Below are 18852 nucleotides of genomic sequence, written 5' to 3' on the forward strand. Positions count from 1 at the left end.
AGATACCGTTTTGCTTCATTCAAAGAATTACAATATCGCGAGCAAACCGCATTCAATTCAAAAGAATCGATTCATTTGTATGCATGAAAATAGCAAGCAACACTGACACCTGCAGTATGAATGGTAACGTTATGAACAAAGCGCAGAAATACATATCGCATTAATCTGATCACAAAAGTTTCACTCATTTAAATCTAAAAATGTAATCCTACTAAAAGATTTAAAAATTATCTTTGCTTTAAAACTACATAGATCGCCAGATATCATTCATAATATTGTACGGTAGACGGCGCTGTGCTTCCTGAGGAGTGAAAGATAAAACAAACGAGGAAGAAACTCATCGTTTTTATTTTGAAATGCGAAGCTTGTTGTTGCTAACTTTTTTGTTTCTGATCTTTTATGTTTAAATTAAATAATTTATTATTTAATTTCCTTTAATGTTGTAAGGTTAGATGTAAATATACATATGATATGATATGAGTCCACTGTTATCCGAGTCCGCTGTTTCCTATCAGAAAATAGCGTTATCTTGATCAATGTTTGTAAACTTTGCTAGTAGTTTTTAGCACTTATGAGCGATACACGGGCTCTCGTAAGTTGCACAATACTTTCTCTGCAAGACTCTTGTTTTATATATCCATGCTGCAAAGGCTGTCTGTCCAGATTAATTCAGGGGAGCAAAAGGTAGGTGGCAGTGATTCAGATAACCAATTTTTCTGACCTTTTTCAAATTATGTGTGTTGCAATGTATTTGGTGAAAGTGTCATAAATGTGTAATTACTGTTGCTATAACATAATTACTATTGTCCGAGTACTGTTGTCTGAAAATTATGGATGAGTGTTTAACTCCAGTATCAATATCTTTAGGGCTACATGTGGAAGGTGTGGATTCACATGTGACTTACAAAACGTGGACTACAGATATAGGCTGTCATTTAATGTGTCCAGAAACCAAGATATATTTGGTGTGACAGTATTCGGTGGCTGTTTAAATCCCTTTTTTGGCATTACTGCTGGTTGCCTTCAACGGTATGTTTTAAAGCATTTACAAATTGTAAACATTTTTAACACGCATTTCTGTTGATTCATTGCTGATAAAAAAATGTGATTTTCCCAGTTTTATTGATTCAGAGAAAACTGATGGCACACATACTGTTCAACAATTGCTTGTCAAAGCTGTGGAAGACTGCTTTATAGGAAGATGTGTCATATTCGGATTAAAGGTATGAAGAATTTCCTAATCTAATTTGGGGTGGGGCATCTTCAGTAGATTATCTGCTTTGTTTATTTACTTGGCTTATTTCTTCTTCCATCCTAACAGGTTCCTCATAATAAAACCAAAACGTCTTCGCTGTCTGGACAGTTAGTGGCCTGTCAAATAATTTCTCCTTGTGAGTCTTTAACAGGATTTACTGTAATCGCTTATTTTAAAAACCTCTTGCAAGCAAACTCACATTTACGCTGTTCTGAATCTGCAAACAATATCTGTCCATCACAACAGAAAGACTCACAAAGTTCACAAAGAGATGAACTCAATGGATTTGATTATACTCCTCCATCATGTGCAAGGCTGGATTCTCAACCCAGCAGTGACGGATTCACAATCTCAAGCCTATGGCAATCACCAGGCTTATGCTTCCCTCCAGAAAAATCAAGTAATCAGCTGTCCAGAGACTGTGATCATAATATTTTTTCACCAAAGAAAGAAGAGACAAGAACATGTAAATGCACATGTCAAAGCAACAGCAGTCAATTGAAGCATGTTAATTGTATAAAGGATGAACTGAAGAATGAAACAAAAAATCAAAAATCTTTTTCCTCAAGTTGTGACATGTTTGAATCCTCATCTGCACACTTGAACAGTTCTGCTGCATGTGACACTATGAATCTATTGAGCAACTTTTCCTGTGAAAATAATTCTGAAATAACTACATCCGGACACTGCCTTGTAAGAGCTAAATCTGGGGACGATTATGATTCATCTATTCATGAGAAGTCACTTGATTGTCATTCTGGTCAAAATATATGTTTTGGTTTAGAAGATGCGCCTTTATCAGAAAGCTTACATGATTTTGTTTGGGTAGAGCCTCAGATATCAGAGATAAATGACACTAAGGAATGTAGTTCAGGTAAAAGAAATGAAATGATTCAAGTGCAAAATAGGTGCTCGCTGACTGAAAATTCAGTGGTCATAAACTGTATCTCAAAGACTACACAAATGCCTCTTTGTGGTGATGAATTGACCTCACCTATGCGCAATGTGAACAATATAAGCTGGGAGAAGAACGATGAAAATGAGTGTCCAGAAAATCTTGAAATTAAGATGAACATTGCTAAGATCCCTAAGACTCCCACTGTTCTGTGCACAGCCAATTCTTTAGGGCTAAAAACGATGCCTTTTAGTCCTGACATTACGTGTTCATTTAATCACCCTACAAACAACGGGCTGTCTTTTTCTAACAAAAAACGCACTTTAAAAAGAAAAAAATTAACCAAAAGCCGACCATCTGTGGCTTTTTGTTCAGTAAACCATGAAGAGAGCAAATATTCCAGGCATTGTGCACAAAGTGAGGTCCATTCTGTAAACTGCAAAGTCAAGCAGGAACTGATTGTGTTTGATGACCATGGAGAGAAGTACAATTGCTCAGTAGACTTGTTTGCTTCTGGTCAAAGCAGTATGGACATGAACATTTCGGATGTGACAGAGATTTCTAAAGTAAATGAACTGAGAAATGTCAACGCATCAGAGCCTGGAGTTTCAGATTCCCTGTTGTTTTCACCATGTTTGCAATCCACCCCAGTTTCTTATCATCATCGGCACTCATGTGAACAGAAGAGTGGGCGAACCCGAAGACGTGTAATCTCACTGTGCTCCAGAGCATTTCAATGTGAGATTCAAAGTAAGGTCACAGATCTGGGGTTAAGTGATAAAAGACAACATTTTGACCAGCTGCTGACAGTTGGGTCTGAGGGTTTCTCAGGTGAGACTGACACGCAGGATGCAAGTTGTAATTTATCTGTAAATGAATGGTCCAGAGATCTGTTCGAAAATTAATTGTTTGGTTAAAAAAGAGAGATTAATTCAGATATATTTCTTCTGTTTTGTAAATGTAATTTCAAATAAACTATTTTGTAAGTATGAAATGTTGTAAATAAGTGTTTCAATAATTTATACAAAATTGAATACTGAAAATTAAATTTTTTTTTTATTCCAGAACAAAACAATGTTTTAATTTTGTACACCAGAATAATCTATTCTTATGACCTTATTATGTATTCATAATTAAACACTGACTCTGCGTGTGTTTGATAGTCAATGTTCTGACTTACAAACACAGCCTATAATAAAAAGGGTGAAAAACATGCTTGGGAATTAAAATTGTGTTCATTTTGCTTTGTTTATCAATTCTTCAAATATGCTGATGTATTTAAAATGGACAATTATAACCCAAATATAGATAGAGTAAACAATTTCTATAAGTCAGCATATACCTTGTTCATAAAATAATTCTCTATATTGTTCTAAACCCGTTGAACCTTTGTTCTATGCAAATTATTCTACAGTGTGTGTCTTTAACTCAAGGTGATGACGACATTGTACTCTGTTGTGATTTTATTGATTTATATAATTATTTAATTCTGATAGGCTCTTCTTGAATATTCTAGTTCTGCTTTGACCAATGACATTAAGAGCAAAGTTTTCGTTACCCAATCCAATTCGTGCGTTTCAGCGCAGCCAATCGGGAAGCAGTGACGCGCGTTCAAGTATAAAATGTTTCAGATGACGCGGTGTCTCTCCGCTGAAGTACGACGGACATTTTGCAACGCTCAACAGAAACAAGAAATATCGTTACAAAAAAAGCAAGACGTGAGGAGTCACAGGACGGCATTCGACGTATAAAGGAAACCAAGACGAAATACAGATGTTTAAGAGGACTGTGTTGCAACTAATGTTTGTAAAATAGTTTAAATTGTGTGGCTACAGCCTTCGACTCAACGGCTCAAAGATGTCGGACGAAGGCGCGAGGGAGGACGCCTGCCGCGAGTATCAGTCCTCGCTGGAAGATCTGACTTTCAACAGCAAACCGCACATCAACATGCTCACCATTCTAGCCGAAGAAAACATCCAGTTCGCCAAGGATATCGTCGCAATTATTGAAGCACAAATTGCCAAGGTTTTTATGAAAATAGATTTATTTTTGTTTTGTTTCAGTCATCGTCTTGTAGCTCGTGTGGCCAGTTAGCACTAGTTAAATGACGACATGACATGAGGCCAGTAACATGGCGGTAGCACGGCGAGTTCGCTAATTGTTTAAATCGACAAACATTTTTGTCGCTATATTATCGTTAACTAGTTCCGAATTTATCATGATTAAAATCATTTTATCTATTATCAGTCAGAATGCTCTGTTTTCTGGCGTAGAAAAAACACCGTTCGGCATTCTCTAATTAGTGCAGGTGGAGCAGCATGTTTATCTGCTTGTTTGGTTCCAGCTGGTCATAAAGTCGGACTTACTGTTGACGCACATTTGGCTTGAAGTTAATAATCCACGTTTCTCTTCACAATACGATTATGGGATAATGACAGTAGCTCGCTACAATCACGCTTCTATAATAATATCAATTTGATGTATTGTCAGTACGTTAACTGCCATACGTTCCATTGTTCTATCTGGTTGTCTGGTGAAATGTAATTAATTTCATGGTTGTATGATTTATCCACAAGAACCCTAGTTATTAATTGATTAGACATTTCCGTATTATGCAATCAACCCAGCGACATGAGTCATCGTCGTTTTATAATTTGTATCCAATGTGTACTTTGCACAAATAGTAATCTTGTAAAGTTGTATTGATTAGAAATTATAATATTCAGTACGCTCTGTTCTTTCATTTAACAATTAATCGGATATAAGCATTTGCTTACCCGTGCTTGTAGTCATGTCTTTTCATCAGTTGGTAACTTACACGTGGTTTTCTCCCTATATAGATGGCTGGGTATTATAAGAAAATTCGTGTCTTTTTTAAATATATTTATTTTTGTTTGTTTTCAATCTATTTGAAATCTTGCACTAGTTCGAATAGTCTTGTTGGGTTGCTCCATGAAAACGAGTACGCCTGGATTTAAAGTCTTTAATACAAATGTGCGCCATTTAAATTGCTTTGTACTTGAACCAATAAAGGGTTTGGGGTGTTAGATTGCTGAGTAAATTTACATTCTTTTCTGAAATGTTAATAAATGGTATACAATTGTGACAATAAACTATGTGAAATGTCCTTTTGTCTTTATTTCCCAGTGTATTTTTTGTGGTAATGTTTGCTATTGGTTTCAGTCTAATCTAAATGCTCTTTAATACAAAAGCATTGGTGTTGTCCTTTCCAAAGACATTTCAACGTCGAATGTGTAAAAACTCCTAAAAGAAAGAAATTAAGGAATTTTGCAAAAACTGCTCTCTGCGCTGTGGCATGTGGGTCACAACCCGTCAACCTTTTTCTGGACTTGTGTAAAATGTGAAGACAAAGTTCTTAAAAAAAAAAAAAAGGTCAAACCTAAACTTGAATTTTAAGTGGATCATGGAGTTGAATTCTTGATCATGAAAAACAAACAAGTGAAATGAGCTTCATCCCTTTATTTTATTTTTTGTTTAAAGGGCTTGGGCTTCTTGCTAAAAGTGTCTGAAACTGGAGTTTATAAAGTGATACCAGTAACAAACTAAATTGTACTGACAACCTAACAAAAAAAATCCTGCTTGATGGACTGAGCATGAAGCGTGGACATTGAAGACTTTTTTTTACCTGGACATAGATGTTTTTTGTACCTGCATCCAAGAACATTCCCCTGATTTTTGATGGATCTGGTTTTGAGGATTTTTGTTTTTCAATGCAAAACCATGGACTTCACCCTAAGTGCTTGATTTTTGTCTTGTGCCAGTATTTTAAATTTAATCATACCTTTTAGTAACCTCAAACTAACTCAATGTAGCTTTGCATTTCTCCCATGTTGTTCTCTAAACTTGTCAGTTTTCTATCACTTTAGGCGACACCTGGTGAGAAGCTCCCAGTTTTGTACTTAGTGGATTCCATAGTGAAGAATGTTGGAGGGGATTACCTTGAAGTGTTTGCTAAGAACCTAGTCAATTCCTTTATTTGTGTGTTTGAGAAGGTACATCATTCTTTGAATTTGTGTCCATGGTGTTACTTCTGATTGAACGTCATGTGCTTTGTCCTCATTTAGAATACTGTGTAGTGTTTATTAATTCATTCACCTTGATATATTGTTTAATTTGTAGTAATCACATTCATTTTTAATTTCTTTTTTTACATTTTTGAATGCTAATCTATATGGTTTTGCCAGTGTTCTGTGAGAATAAATGGAGGAGTCAGATATTCTTTCCCCCCCTTTTTTTGATTCACTTTAGGTGGATGAGGCCACTAGAAAAAGTCTCTTCAAATTACGTTCCACATGGGATGAAATTTTCCCCTTGAAGAAGCTATACGCACTAGATGTGCGTGTGAACTCTATAGATCCTGCCTGGCCTATAAAACCATTGCCACCAAATGTGAATGCCAGCATTCATGTCAACCCAAAATTTTTAAAACCGGTAAGCATTAGAGGAGTTCTGACTGATCCTTTAATTTCCAAGGGTTGGGAAGATATTTACTGCTATGGTTTATCTGAAATGTATGTTTTTCTCTTTGCATAGACTGATGAAACATCTCCAAAGCCTCCTGCACCACAACCTCCAGCTCCAAGCTTGACACAAGAGCAAATGATAAGACAACAATTGCTTGCAAAGCAAAAGCAGTTGTTAGAACTTCAGCAAAAGAAGATAGAGCTTGAACTTGAACAAACTAAAGCTCAGTTGGTAAGTTTAATAGACGCCTGCTTTATAACAAGCTGAACTGTAAAGTGTGCTGCAAGTCAGTATTTGTTGTTTAAAATTATATAATTTGTCAAGAACAGGTGTTATGTAATAGGACTGCATAGAAGCTGTAGTTGGTCTAATGACCAACATTATGATCAGTATTATAGTATGAACATCATTCTTCATACTACTTGATGTGTGCCTAAAACACTTTTAAAAGAGAATTGCTATTTTTGTCCTCAAGGCGGCCAGTCCTGCTATTGCTTCAAACCACCATGCCAGTGCTCCAGTCCGTTTCAGTCAAACGGTTCCTGCACCACAGACCAAACCTTGGCTTCCAGCACCATCAGAAAAACTGTCAACAAGAGATCCTAGATTAAATAGACCTGGTGCCACAACTGTAAATGCAAAGGAACAAGTTATTCATAAGAAGGATAATCAGGTTACACCAAGCTTTCTGAATACATCAGGAAAAAGAGGACAAGTCTCAGCTGAAAGACCAAGTAAGTTGAGGATTCCAAAAAAGGATAACTCTACCGGTGAGGAAAGACCTAAATCCAAGTCCATGTCACCATCTGGAAAAGGGGTCCTTGTCAGACCCAGAGGAATGGAGTCTGAACATTCAAAGGTGGCTGAAGTGAATAAGAAGGACCCACGGCTACATAAGCAGATGCATGAAAAGACAGATTCAAAAGATGAGGATAAAGAGAAGAAAAGAAGTTCAGAGAAGAAAGAGAAGGATGAAGGTGTCAAAAACTTGGACCATTTAAAGTCCAGGGGCAAGCCTATAAATGGGTCCCTAAACAAGCAAGGAAGGCTTGAGACATTTATAAAACAAGATATTAAAGTGAACAAAGCTAATGTTAGAAAAAGGTCTCGGTCAAGATCACGTTCGCCACCGTTACATTCTCCAAAAAGAAAAGAAAGGCGATCATCTCCAAAGAGAAAAACCAGGAGTATTACTCCACCCCCCAAGTCTGGAAAGGCTAGACTAAGTAAACATCCACATAATGATGATGCTTTTCCACAGTCGAGTATAAGAGATGAACGAAGCACTAAGAAAAGCCCCCTAGAATCGAGACGATCAAAAAGGCCGCTTGAGGATAGACCTGCTGATCAGAAAGATGGACCACAGCAGAGAATTTCTCCTGCCGAGCATAAAGACACAAAAGATGGGAAGAGGTGGAGAAGTGGATGGGAAGAAAATAAACAGTAAGTCACTGTCTATTGTTTAAAAACTATTAATTACATTTTCCGTCTTGCTGAAATTGAATTTCAAGTCAAAGTTGAAACTCATTTAAATTAATAAATTGTGTCAGTCCCAAACAGTCAAATCCAGAGCTTTCAGATGGACGACTGGGCACCCAGAGACACAAGACTTGGAACACTAATCAAAGACCATCCACACCTCGTACACCTAAGCAACATCGCTTGAGTGTTGATAGCAACATACAGATACCAGAAGCACTTAATTCTGCAAGTAAACGCAATCTTTTAAGAAAGGTGTGACAGTTTAATTTTTACAGTTTCTTGGTCTAATACATTATTATTATTATTATTATAGAATATTGCTAAACTGGACATTTTCTTGTTTCAGGCAAGCAAAAGGCATGCTGAGGGTGAAATATCTAATGATGAATTCCTCAATGTAGCCCATCAAATAAACCAACTCTTTCAGTATCAAGAGGAAAGACAGCGGTCTGACTCTTGGGATGAATCGTGTGATGAGGGAGTGTATCCATCAAAAAAGAAAGGACTGGGAACAATATCTGATGCGGCGCTTTCTTATCTTGAGCATAAGTCCAAGTTGAAAAGAACACAGCTCCTCCGCCCAGGTAAGAATTGCCCTGTTTTTATGTGAATTGTAACTCTTTTTTTTTAATATTACATGTAGTTTTAGACAATTATACAAAAAACTATTTTACTATGACAATTCCAAACATGCACTAAGTTGTTAATGTTATAGTTTGTGTTGGAGTCATAATTTGAATTATGTTCTTATAATCATTTGTCCATCTCCACAGTGCGAAAAGTGGGGCATTCTCCTTTGCATGATGCATTGCTCTACCATCCTCATCATGAAGTGACTGAACGATACAGTGAGAGCTCAGATGTGCATAAAATGCCTGGTGATGTCACAAAGCCAGTCTTTGATCATGAAGATCCAAGAAGAACCGACAGGCCTCCATGTACAGGATCCACTTTCAGAAATTCACCAAGCCCAGTCAGCTTGGATGGGACCTGTGGAAAATCCACAGTATTGAATTTTGAACGGGCATCTTCTCCAGTTGAAATGGATCAGCAGCCTGACGGAGACATCAGCCCACGTTTTGAAAGTCCCAACAGCGTTCACTCTGGTACAGGTCCAGATGATGGTCCAATAAGTGTAGAGGGTCTTCCAAGGCATGATCATTTCTTGGAACAGGGAAGAAGTGGACTAAATCATGATGAATCTCCTGGGAATACACCGACTCAATCCTCAGAAGGACCCATGTCACAGGTGAATGCGCCACGGCATGATGGACCGAATGTTTCTCAACGATTTGATGGATTTAAGAGTTCTCAAGCTCCTTTTGATGGGCCACCTAACCAGATGAGAGAGCCAAGATTAGATGGTCCTCCAATACCTTATGCTCCTCCTCCTCGGTATGAAGGCAATACAGTTGGATTTGATGGGTCTGGTGGGCCCGTAAGGTATCCCGGACATCGCTTTGATGCCCCTCACCGGTTTGAAAGATTTCCAAACGCTCATGAAAGACCTGTAAGATTTAACAACCCAGCAGTTTCACACAGGCCAATGAGATACATAGAGCACCATAACATGGTGAGATTTGACCCTCAAGCCCCAATTCATTACGATCAACAGATGCACCAAAACAGATTTGCTAATCCACCAAGGTTTGATAATCCTCACATGCCACATGGTCCACCAGGATTCGAAGAACCACGGTTCCCGACTAGACTAATGAATTTTGATGAACAGCAGGGTCCAGTCAGATTTGATAGTCCGTCAGGTGGGATGCGCTTTGAGAACCCGGTGCAGCCTGAACCCTTAAGATTTGATGCACCTCCTGTTATGCCAAGATATGACCCTCAAGGTCCTCCAAGATTCTGCGGTCCAAATATTCCAAATCAGCTGAGACCACAGGAGCCAACAATGTACGATCAAACTCAGGGTCAAGCTCCTGTGATAAACCCTGCTGTACCACCACCCAATTTCAACATGCCACCCATGAACTCGTTTGGAGGCCCATCTCAACAGTTTCCCATGCAGCAAAATGTTTCACAAGCATCCAACTTCAGTGTCCCAGGCCCTACACCAGATTTCCAAGGTTCATTCAGACCTTCTCCATTCCCTGGTCCAGGTGTTGTTAGTGTTCCTCAGCCTGTAAGTATCCCTTGCTCAAGATGTCCCTTAGTTTTGAGTTTTCCTGTTAAAGGGATAGTTTGGATATTTAATGTTTTGTTTATTTTATTTGTCTTGTGTATTTTCAGATGATGGGATCTCAACCCTTCATGCCACCAAACCAAATGTCTTTCCAGCCTGGTAAGAATGTCTTCATTAGTTTTATTTTGTTCGCTTGTCCTGAAACAGAATCGTACACTACTATTAACTTGTTAGCATACATTTGTTATTTTATTTATTTAATTTTTTGATTGTGTAATGTCTACTTTAGACCTCTTATAGTTTGTACATTGTTGATTTAGGTTCCCAGTTTCCACAGCCTGAACCCGAGCCATTCAGGCAAATAGATGTGAACGATCTGTTTTCAAAACTTATATCCTTTGATTTAATAAAACCTGCACAGACCGACTCAACCACTGGTATGCATACTGTATTATTTCGCTTCTTACTTTTGGACAATTGCTCTACACTTCATTCAAATGAACCTATTTAAAGAATGTTTTTATATAATCTATTTTAGACCCTACATCAGCAAGTCAGACTTTATCTGTGCCTGAAGAAGAAGAGGAGGAGGAGGAGGAACAAGAGGAAGATGAAAATGTCCCAGATTTGACTGGCTTTGTTTTGGATGACATGAAACAGTATGAGCATATAGATACTCTTTGGAGTCTAGACATGAGTGAAGCTGGTTGAAATATCTTTATTATTGTGTGACAATGAAAAATGGTTTGTGACCAACTGTTTTGTAAAAATTTGTTTAATTTAGGAGATATGACAGCATTATCACCAAACTGTATACTGGAATCCAATGCTATTCCTGCGGCATGCGTTTTACCGCGTCTCAGACAGATGTGTATGCGGATCATTTGGACTGGCACTACAGACAGAATCGTTCCGAGAAGGACATCAGTAAGAAAGTTACACATCGCCGTTGGTACTACAGTCAGACGGTAAGCCGGATATGGTCTTTTCTCATTCCTTTTATTTAATATTTTCTGAATTGTATTATGGAAATAACTGATGACCTCTTGAAAAAGTGGTCAGGGAACAAAGGATTTTTTTTTAATCTGACATGAAGAAATGCTGTGTCTATTAGGATTGGATTGAATTTGAGGAAATCGCTGATCTTGAGGAGAGGGCAAAGAGTCAGTTCTTTGAAAAAGTTCATGAAGAGGTTGTACAGAAAACTCAGGAAGCAGCCAAAGAGAGAGAGTTCCAGAGTGTAAAAGCTGCTAAGGATGTCGTTCATGAGGTAAGGCAAAATACACAGACTTGAGTGTGCTTTATATTTTATAGCGTCAGGAAACCCTTATATTTTATCACAGGACGTTCACAACTTAAAAGACAAGTTCTGTATTTTACAATTAAAGCCCTGTTTTAAGATCGTCCCTGATGAAATAGAATAGTTAAGGATGTTTTTTAGACAGATGCTCCTGTCACAAGAATTTTTGGATTCTGTGTTAGCACCCCCCCACCTTTACAATGGTAGCATAGGTGCACTCGAACAATCATTCATAAAAACGCATAAAACTTTAGTTTACAAAGACGTGAAACTCACCGAGTGGTCTGGGGTGTTCACTGATATGCTCACACAAAAATCGCTGCAAAATATGCTTTCCAACAGGTTTTATCATAGTTTTTGTCCGACTTCATTTTCTTCCTGTTTTCGGTCGAAGTCCACAGTAATAAATTGTCGAGTTCAAGTGCGCGATCATTGGTAACTAGATAACTAAGGATCGCGCACGCAAACTCGATAATCGACTACTGCGGACTTCGACCTAAAACAGGAAGAAAATGGACTTGGACAAAAACTATGATAAAACTTGTTGGAAAGCATATTTTGCAGCGATTTTTGTGTGAGCTTATCAGTGAACACCCCAGACCACTCGGTGAGTTTCACGTCTTTGTAAACTAAAAAAAAGACTCAAGAAATGGGCGAGCATAGCTGTGAAACTAGAAGGTGGGAAGAGGGGAGACAACATCCAATAAAAGACAGTTTTAAAAAAATGTTGGGGCACCAACATACACTTACAACATGTCAGAACGCAAAGCTGAACAGGCAGAGGTCAACAAACAGAAAGTCTTTTGTGACATTTGAATTCTCTGTTGTAATGCAATCTAATGCATATAACAGCGCAGTGATTGGATTAAATTCGTCCTTATGAATGTGTAGAAAAGCTCCAATCACCACTCTGAATTAACGCATATACCTCACTTTTCATGACGTTGGTTCAACTTTGCGTTTTAAACCAGAAAAGTGAAATTGAGAGATGATAAAGAGAGACAAAAATAACCACTTTTCCTTAAGCATAATGAACCCTGCTGTTTTCATTGATATACAACATGTGTATATATCTGTTAACCTCTCAAAAGTTGTGTTTTGGGGTTTCATGACCCTTTAAAAGAAGGCACTTCTGCCAAACTAAAAACTTCTCTCTCTTCCTCCTCAGCTATGTGAGATTTGCCAGGAGCAATTTGAGATGTACTGGGAGGAGGAAGAGGAAGAGTGGCATCTGAAGAATGCCATCAGAGTTGATGAAAAGGTAGGAAATCTTCTAATGAAAAGAAGAGCTGTTCAGATGTTTTAAAGATGTTATAAAGTGATTTTTGAAAAACTGTTGAAAGGCGGACCGAACACCACAACCAACTTGTAGCCAATTAGCAAAAGGGGCGTGTTCACTCATGATGAGGGAGGAGAGAGGGTAAGCAAGAGGGAAATTTGAATAAAGACTGTTGAAAAAGAGATGGCTTAGAGAGACAATACCAAAATATAAAGCTCAGAGGAATATCGTTGGAAAAAGAAGGGTTATGATCAGGCAAGATCTCTGGGACCCATGCTAATATTAGATAAGCTTTCCAGCATTGGAGAGACTTAAGTGGGAAGACCTGAAACTGGAAGCAGAGGTTGTGTTGTTTCTGCTCCCAATGTGAGTAACATTGGTGTAGAGTGTGTGCTGCTGGCGACTAACAAACCTTGCTTGTGTATATTTTGTAAACTTTTTCCTTTTTTTGTGCTTGTCGTTTGTTCTTCATCTTCGCTTCATTTTGCTTTGCTTCTGCTATAAGAGACACTCTTACATTGTATGTTCGGAGCAATGAAGGGAGGGGTGTTTGTTTTGGTTTATTTCAAATATCAAGTCTTTAACAACTATTTTGAAAAATCACACACTGCACCTTTAATAGCAGTGGCTTTGATGTTTGATAAACTATTGTTTTCCCCCCTTCTTTTAGACATATCATCCCTCATGTTACGAAGACTACAAAAACGTAAGTTTTGATTTGTAGTTTATCTGGTTTGCACTGCATATGGAGATGCCTTAATCTTAACATGCATCACACCTACACATTGAAGTCCACTGGCTGAAACATGCTGTATTTTGGATTCTGCTTTTGTGTAAAGCTTTATTTCATTTGTATAAAATAATTCCATCATAATGTCTATGTAGGCAATTGAAACACTTCCCTTTTTTTGTAGACATCCTCCTTTGTGGACTGCACACCCTCACCCAATAAAATGCTTACAGAAAACCCTTTAACAGCGTTCCTGAAACAAGAGCAGGGTGATGAGGTGTCTTGTTCCAGTATTAAAGAAGAGCCCCCCGAGGATGATACGGATGAACCAATGGTAAAAGAAGAGGTTCAGGTTAAGTTAGAAGGCGAATCACAAACCAGTGCAATTATTTTCTAACTCTGCTGCTCTTTAGCCACTTTTTTGTGGTTACTTTAGCTGGTATTTTGTGTTTTTGTAAAGAAGGATATTTTTATATTGCAGTGCTCCGGGGCAGGGACCTCAGCTAGTCACTTTAAATACATTTTTGTATTTGTATTTGCCTGCACAATTCAGGTATTTTTTGCCATGTGAATTCCCAATGAAATGTACTGCAAAATATGTACATTTGTGGGTAAATGTATATGTATAATTTAATTTATAAATAAAGATATTTTTGGTATTCTTTGTGTAGTATTGATAAAAAAGTTAGAAATTTTGGGGTTCTCTATGAGACATTTGTTCTAACTTTGAGAATGGTGAACAGTGGTTGAATACTAACTTATGAAAGACTTTTTTTTCTTTTTTTTTCTTTTTCCCCAAAAAACAAAACAAAACAAGGAAACCCCCTTTCAGTAATTGATAATCCCCTAAATCTAGGTGTGGGGCAGATTGTAAATTATAAATATTATGAGAATTTCTTTGTCCTCAATATGTAAATAGTTATTTCAGAGTTTACTACTGCATTTGGTTCAGAGTAATGTGTTTAATTCAAAATGAAAAAAAAAAAAAATCGGTGTTTTTTTTCTTTCTATCCTTTTGCAGAGGTTTCAAAGAACAATTTTGCTTTATGCGGAATATTCAATAAAAATCTAAAGAAGAAATAGTGTCGTGTGAAAAGTGATTATTGTGTGTGTTTTTGACTGATTTAAAGTTGTCATTTTATGCATAATCCTAAATAAAGTTTCAGTGCTAATGGAACATTCTCTGTTCAGTTATTCTGTCCTGAATATTACAAAATTGTGTGATTTTTTTTATTTTATTTATATATATATATTATGCATCCAATTAAATTGATGACTATATTAAAACTATTTAGTTTAGCACTCATGTTAAAAGAAACCCTTCAACAAAATGTATTTTACTTGAATAGAAAGTAAAATTTTGCTCAACCAACATAATAAACGCTGTTCATATTTCCACATTACTTCTCTTCAAAAATAAGTTACAGTAATCTGATCCAGGTCTAATATCCAGAACCAGTGTGATATTGGTCTGTTGGTCTTGGACCCTCAAAATGGACATTGTTGTTGATAAATGAATAATGTGCTAACAAAAAAATAAAGTCAAGCTTATGTGGTTATTTTAGCCTAATCATTGCTTTAATTGTTATTACTAAACAAAAATGTTTGAATTAATTTATTACCATTGAGAAAAATTGTATCCTAATGTAGAAAATACAATATCTTATGCTTCAAGATATGAAGTGAAATGGAGACTCCAATATATCAGATTCAGTTTTAATAACCCTTAACATTCCATAAAAATAAGAATTTCATGGTAACTTTAAATACATTTTCTACAATGTAAAAAAGGTGGCAAATCTTTTTACATAGATAATATTTGCCTGTTCATGCAAATGTATTGTCAAAATCTTGAGCATTTCTTGGCAATATAAAAAAAAAAGACTGTTGGAATTGTTGGAATTTCTATGATTGTGCTGTGTTCACACCATGTCATAATTACTATAATTAAACATTCTATTCTGAGCTGTTGAGATGGATCAGAACTCTCCTGAGTTTACAAGATGGAAATACAATTTCTAAGTGGATGGATGTGAGCGCTTTTTGCAAATCGGAATCTCGAAATCCCAACTTGGCATGAATGCACTTTGGTCTGAAGCGGAAATGCCCAAACCAGGACATGTGGGCCAAAGTTGGCCTATAATTAATTTTGATTTGGCCAACCATGCCATATAATCTAAATTCTGGTCTAAAAAAAAAAACAGATTTATGATTCGCACACGAAAAATATAATACAATGAATACACATGAGTAAAAAAAAAAAAAAAAAAAATAAAAAATCGAAAAACCTTTTAGATAAAACTCTGGCCATTAAATCTCTCCCAGTTTTGTGAGGTTTATTTCCAGAAGCGATAGAATCCCAAGGCAATTGCCAAGCAGGTGAAGATGCATGCTGTAAAAAATAACAACAATGATAAAAAAAAAAAAAAACACAATTCAATTTACAGTTTAGATTATGTTCTTATAAAAAGAAATTTAAATTACATCAACAACTAAGCCACTAACAAAGCACTTGTGTCTTATCTGAAGGACTTGCAAACAAATCACACATCAGTCAAATATAGCTGTCATCTGTTTGAAAACAATCATCAGTACGTACCTGCAAGATATCTAATAGTCTCTAGCTTGAGGGATTCCAGGAGGGTTTTCAATGAGGCTACTTGTATATCTATTTTCTTTGAAGTTTCCACAGCTTCACTCTCTATATCTGCATTCTGTAAAGTTGAGATTAAAAATTGACTTTGTAATAATATGTGTATCAATTTGGATAAGAATAATTGCAATAAACACTTAAAGTAGTTACACTGAATAGAAAATTCTTCCTGTAAATCTTAGTTTAAATGACTGTTGTTGCTGTGAAAACATGCTGTATGATCACAACCATTTTTTAAACCTTACCTTTTTTTGGAACTCTGTTCTAACCTCCATAAGTTTCTTCTCTTGTTCTGTAAACTGGAATAAAAAAAATACTGTGAATTTTTTTTTTTTTTTAATTAATACAAAGTGTTAAAAAGTTAAACATATGCATACCATGTCTGTAACTCTACTTCGCTCCAGATTAATGTCTAACTTTGCATCTGCTCTGATTTTTTGACTTTCTTCCTTCAATGTAAACATAAAAAAATAAATAAATAAAGCTTACATTAAACAGAAACAGAAATGTATTGTGCAGAATGGTTATTGAAATTCACACATTTTACCTACCAGTAGTCTATTCTGTATTTGCTCCAGCTCTGTTTTCATTTTCTAAAGTGAAATTTTAGAGAAGGTAAAGAACCAAATTAAACTTCAACAGGTTTTGTCCTTAATTTTGTATTTATTCTGATTACAGAGCCAAAAACAAAAGAACGAAATTCAGGTTTAAACTTTATTCTTACTGCATTTTCTGAACGCAAGTTGGCAAATTCACTCTTCTCTAGGATAACCATGTCTTTCCTTATAGCGTCTAGATGAGCCATGATTTGTTGTAGAGCTATTTCCTAATGAAAATGAAGAAACCATATCATTCGTTGAGGTTCATTAAAAGTTATTTTTGCTGATAGCAGTTTTGTTATTCATTTACCTGATGGGCTCCAGTGACCATGTCTCTGTATACAATGTCCATATTGGCTGTAGTAAGTGTCACCAATGCTGAGACAATCACTTCTGCTTGCCTCTTCTCAAAGCCTGGATTACATATGCAGGGTAGAATGTAAAATAAAGCATATTTGAACAATTATCTAACAAAACTGCCCAATTTTTCAAGATCTACAAGCTAGGGATGCTCCGATTTGAACATTTTGTCCAATACCGTTTACCTATAATTCTTTATATCTGAAAGCCGATAACCGATATATATTGGCCGATAAATCTAAATCCAAATTTGTATATAATTTTTGAGAGCATGATTACAAAAACAAGTCTCACCATTAAAAGCCATGTCCCAAGTACACAATTAATGTTCTCATTATAAAATTGTAGATGACAGACTTATGCAGCACATGTTGCACTGAACATTATTTTTCTTTTTTGAAGTGAATCCAATCATATTTCAAACAATTCTAAACCATCATGACGAACAGTGTGCATTTGAAGTGTCTCAGCTGAAGGAAATAATCCATTATATATTGGCTTTAATATATCAGCCAATTTTCTTATCGGGCTGATAACGATAATATTAAAAAAGAACACATCAGCTGATACCGATATAGTGGCCGATATATCGCAAAATTTAGTAAATGTAAATAAATAGTTTTAATTTCAAATATCTATTTTAATCTTACATGCATACATCTAAATGCTTAAATAAAAAAAAAGAATTTAAAAATTAGATGAAAATTAATATAACAGAGAAAAATAGATAGTAGTTAGATTTTACGAAATAAATGTTTAAATGGCTTGCCACAACTGAGACAAGCCATATGAGAACCTTAGTACAACGTCGGCAAGTAGAACAGAGGCTACATACCGCTGGATTCCAGCTCTTTCACGAGCGCATGGGAATCAAACGTGAGTTTCCTCTGCTCCAGTGGCATTAACTCCACTTTTCTCACATCATATGTTTTGAAAGCAGTAGTTTTATGCAATCCTGAAAGGAAAAAATACGTCTGTGAATCCTTGATTTGGTAAACAGTATCTTACTTTACTACTGCACCGTGTCAGTAGGTCACACTAACCTCTCCGATGGTGATGACACATAGGTTGAATGTTGAGTTGATGCATTTTTAACAGCGAGGAGAACTGGTATTGTCTCCGCATAAATATTCCCCAACATGACATCGTTGTATAAAAAGGTATATGGCTAAACTAAATAAATATAGGATTGTTGTGTGAATGGAATTGTAATGCGCTTTTATCTCCTATACTTTTTAAAAATGTCTCAACAATGGCAAAGACGAATCTGTCTGTCCTTCCTCTTGCATTCCGGGCAGAACGTCACTGTATACACCTTTCAGGGTCAAGTCGATTAAAAAAAAGAAACAGATCTCTTCGTTTACTATGTGTTTTTCTGGTTTGGTCTATGGGTTTGGTTCAGTCTATGACGTTCGATTGTGAAGAAGGTGGAGTTCCTGAAGTCGTAACGTTACTGGTGGAGTAAAAGCAGTTTAGTTTTTAGCATGAAACGACGCATAGCGGACCGGATGTTGTCTCAAAAAGCGCGACGGCGGGTCTAAATAATATTTTCCATCTACACATTCCATACTATCTTTTATTGCTTTTAATAATGAGGTCAAGCAATATGTCAACACTATTAGCTTTCTCTTAATCAAAAGGCAATAAAAACTGTGAATGTGTGTAAACAATTTCATA

At 36.4% G+C, this 18852-nt stretch overlaps 3 protein-coding genes across 4 annotated transcripts; 2 read left to right on the forward strand and 1 right to left on the reverse strand.

Annotated features, from left to right (window-relative positions):
* The first annotated feature begins 293 nt into the window (after window positions 1–293).
* Window positions 294–3365, forward strand: ddias (DNA damage induced apoptosis suppressor). Its single transcript, XM_039693574.2, has 4 exons — window positions 294–684; window positions 868–1029; window positions 1118–1223; window positions 1322–3365. The coding sequence occupies exons 1-4, from the start codon at window positions 572–574 to the stop codon at window positions 3053–3055; spliced, it is 2115 nt and encodes a 704-aa protein (XP_039549508.2). The 5' UTR covers window positions 294–571; the 3' UTR covers window positions 3056–3365.
* Window positions 3366–3787: 422 nt separating this feature from the next.
* Window positions 3788–15766, forward strand: pcf11 (PCF11 cleavage and polyadenylation factor subunit). Its single transcript, XM_039693983.2, has 16 exons — window positions 3788–4175; window positions 6038–6163; window positions 6420–6602; window positions 6705–6866; window positions 7111–8078; window positions 8186–8369; window positions 8464–8701; window positions 8891–10254; window positions 10362–10413; window positions 10575–10691; window positions 10793–10913; window positions 11039–11222; window positions 11369–11524; window positions 12723–12815; window positions 13504–13539; window positions 13748–15766. Exons 1-16 carry the CDS (start codon window positions 4008–4010, stop codon window positions 13958–13960), a joined length of 4365 nt encoding a protein of 1454 aa, XP_039549917.2. The 5' UTR covers window positions 3788–4007; the 3' UTR covers window positions 13961–15766.
* Window positions 15264–18662, reverse strand: ccdc90b (coiled-coil domain containing 90B). 2 transcript variants are annotated; one of them, XM_039693984.2, is made up of 9 exons: window positions 18219–18659; window positions 18011–18130; window positions 17126–17229; window positions 16941–17042; window positions 16768–16809; window positions 16594–16665; window positions 16462–16515; window positions 16163–16277; window positions 15264–15955 (listed from the first exon to the last, which is right to left on the reverse strand). In XM_039693984.2, exons 1-9 carry the CDS (start codon window positions 18319–18321, stop codon window positions 15900–15902), a joined length of 768 nt encoding a protein of 255 aa, XP_039549918.1. In that variant the 5' UTR covers window positions 18322–18659; the 3' UTR covers window positions 15264–15899. The 2 variants fall into 2 exon arrangements, with proteins under 2 accessions (XP_039549918.1, XP_088979523.1); XM_089123397.1 differs by lacking the exon at window positions 16594–16665 and having other exon boundaries at window positions 18219–18662.
* Between the last annotated feature and the right edge of the window lie 190 nt (window positions 18663–18852).

Source organism: Pimephales promelas, chromosome 19 (genome assembly GCF_988280905.1).
Source record: "Pimephales promelas chromosome 19, fPimPro1.hap1.1, whole genome shotgun sequence".
NCBI lineage: Eukaryota > Metazoa > Chordata > Actinopteri > Cypriniformes > Leuciscidae > Pimephales > Pimephales promelas.

Bases quoted from the DNA above. Each gene is read 5' to 3' on its own strand.
- ddias (XM_039693574.2), top strand. From the start codon at position 572: ATGAGCGATACACGGGCTCTCGTAAGTTGCACAATACTTTCTCTGCAA. The intron at 685-867 runs GTAGGTGGCAGT...CAATATCTTTAG, and splicing joins TTAATTCAGGGGAGCAAAAG to GGCTACATGTGGAAGGTGTG. The intron at 1,224-1,321 runs GTATGAAGAATT...CCATCCTAACAG, and splicing joins GTGTCATATTCGGATTAAAG to GTTCCTCATAATAAAACCAA.
- pcf11 (XM_039693983.2), top strand. From the start codon at position 4,008: ATGTCGGACGAAGGCGCGAGGGAGGACGCCTGCCGCGAGTATCAGTCC. The intron at 10,255-10,361 runs GTAAGTATCCCT...GTGTATTTTCAG, and splicing joins TTGTTAGTGTTCCTCAGCCT to ATGATGGGATCTCAACCCTT. The intron at 10,914-11,038 runs GTATGAGCATAT...TGTTTAATTTAG, and splicing joins GTTTTGGATGACATGAAACA to GAGATATGACAGCATTATCA.
- ccdc90b (XM_039693984.2), bottom strand. From the start codon at position 18,321: ATGTCATGTTGGGGAATATTTATGCGGAGACAATACCAGTTCTCCTCG. The intron at 16,666-16,767 runs GTAGGTAAAATG...TTTACATTGAAG, and splicing joins AAATACAGAATAGACTACTG to GAAGAAAGTCAAAAAATCAG. The intron at 15,956-16,162 runs GTACGTACTGAT...TATTTTTTACAG, and splicing joins GACTATTAGATATCTTGCAG to CATGCATCTTCACCTGCTTG.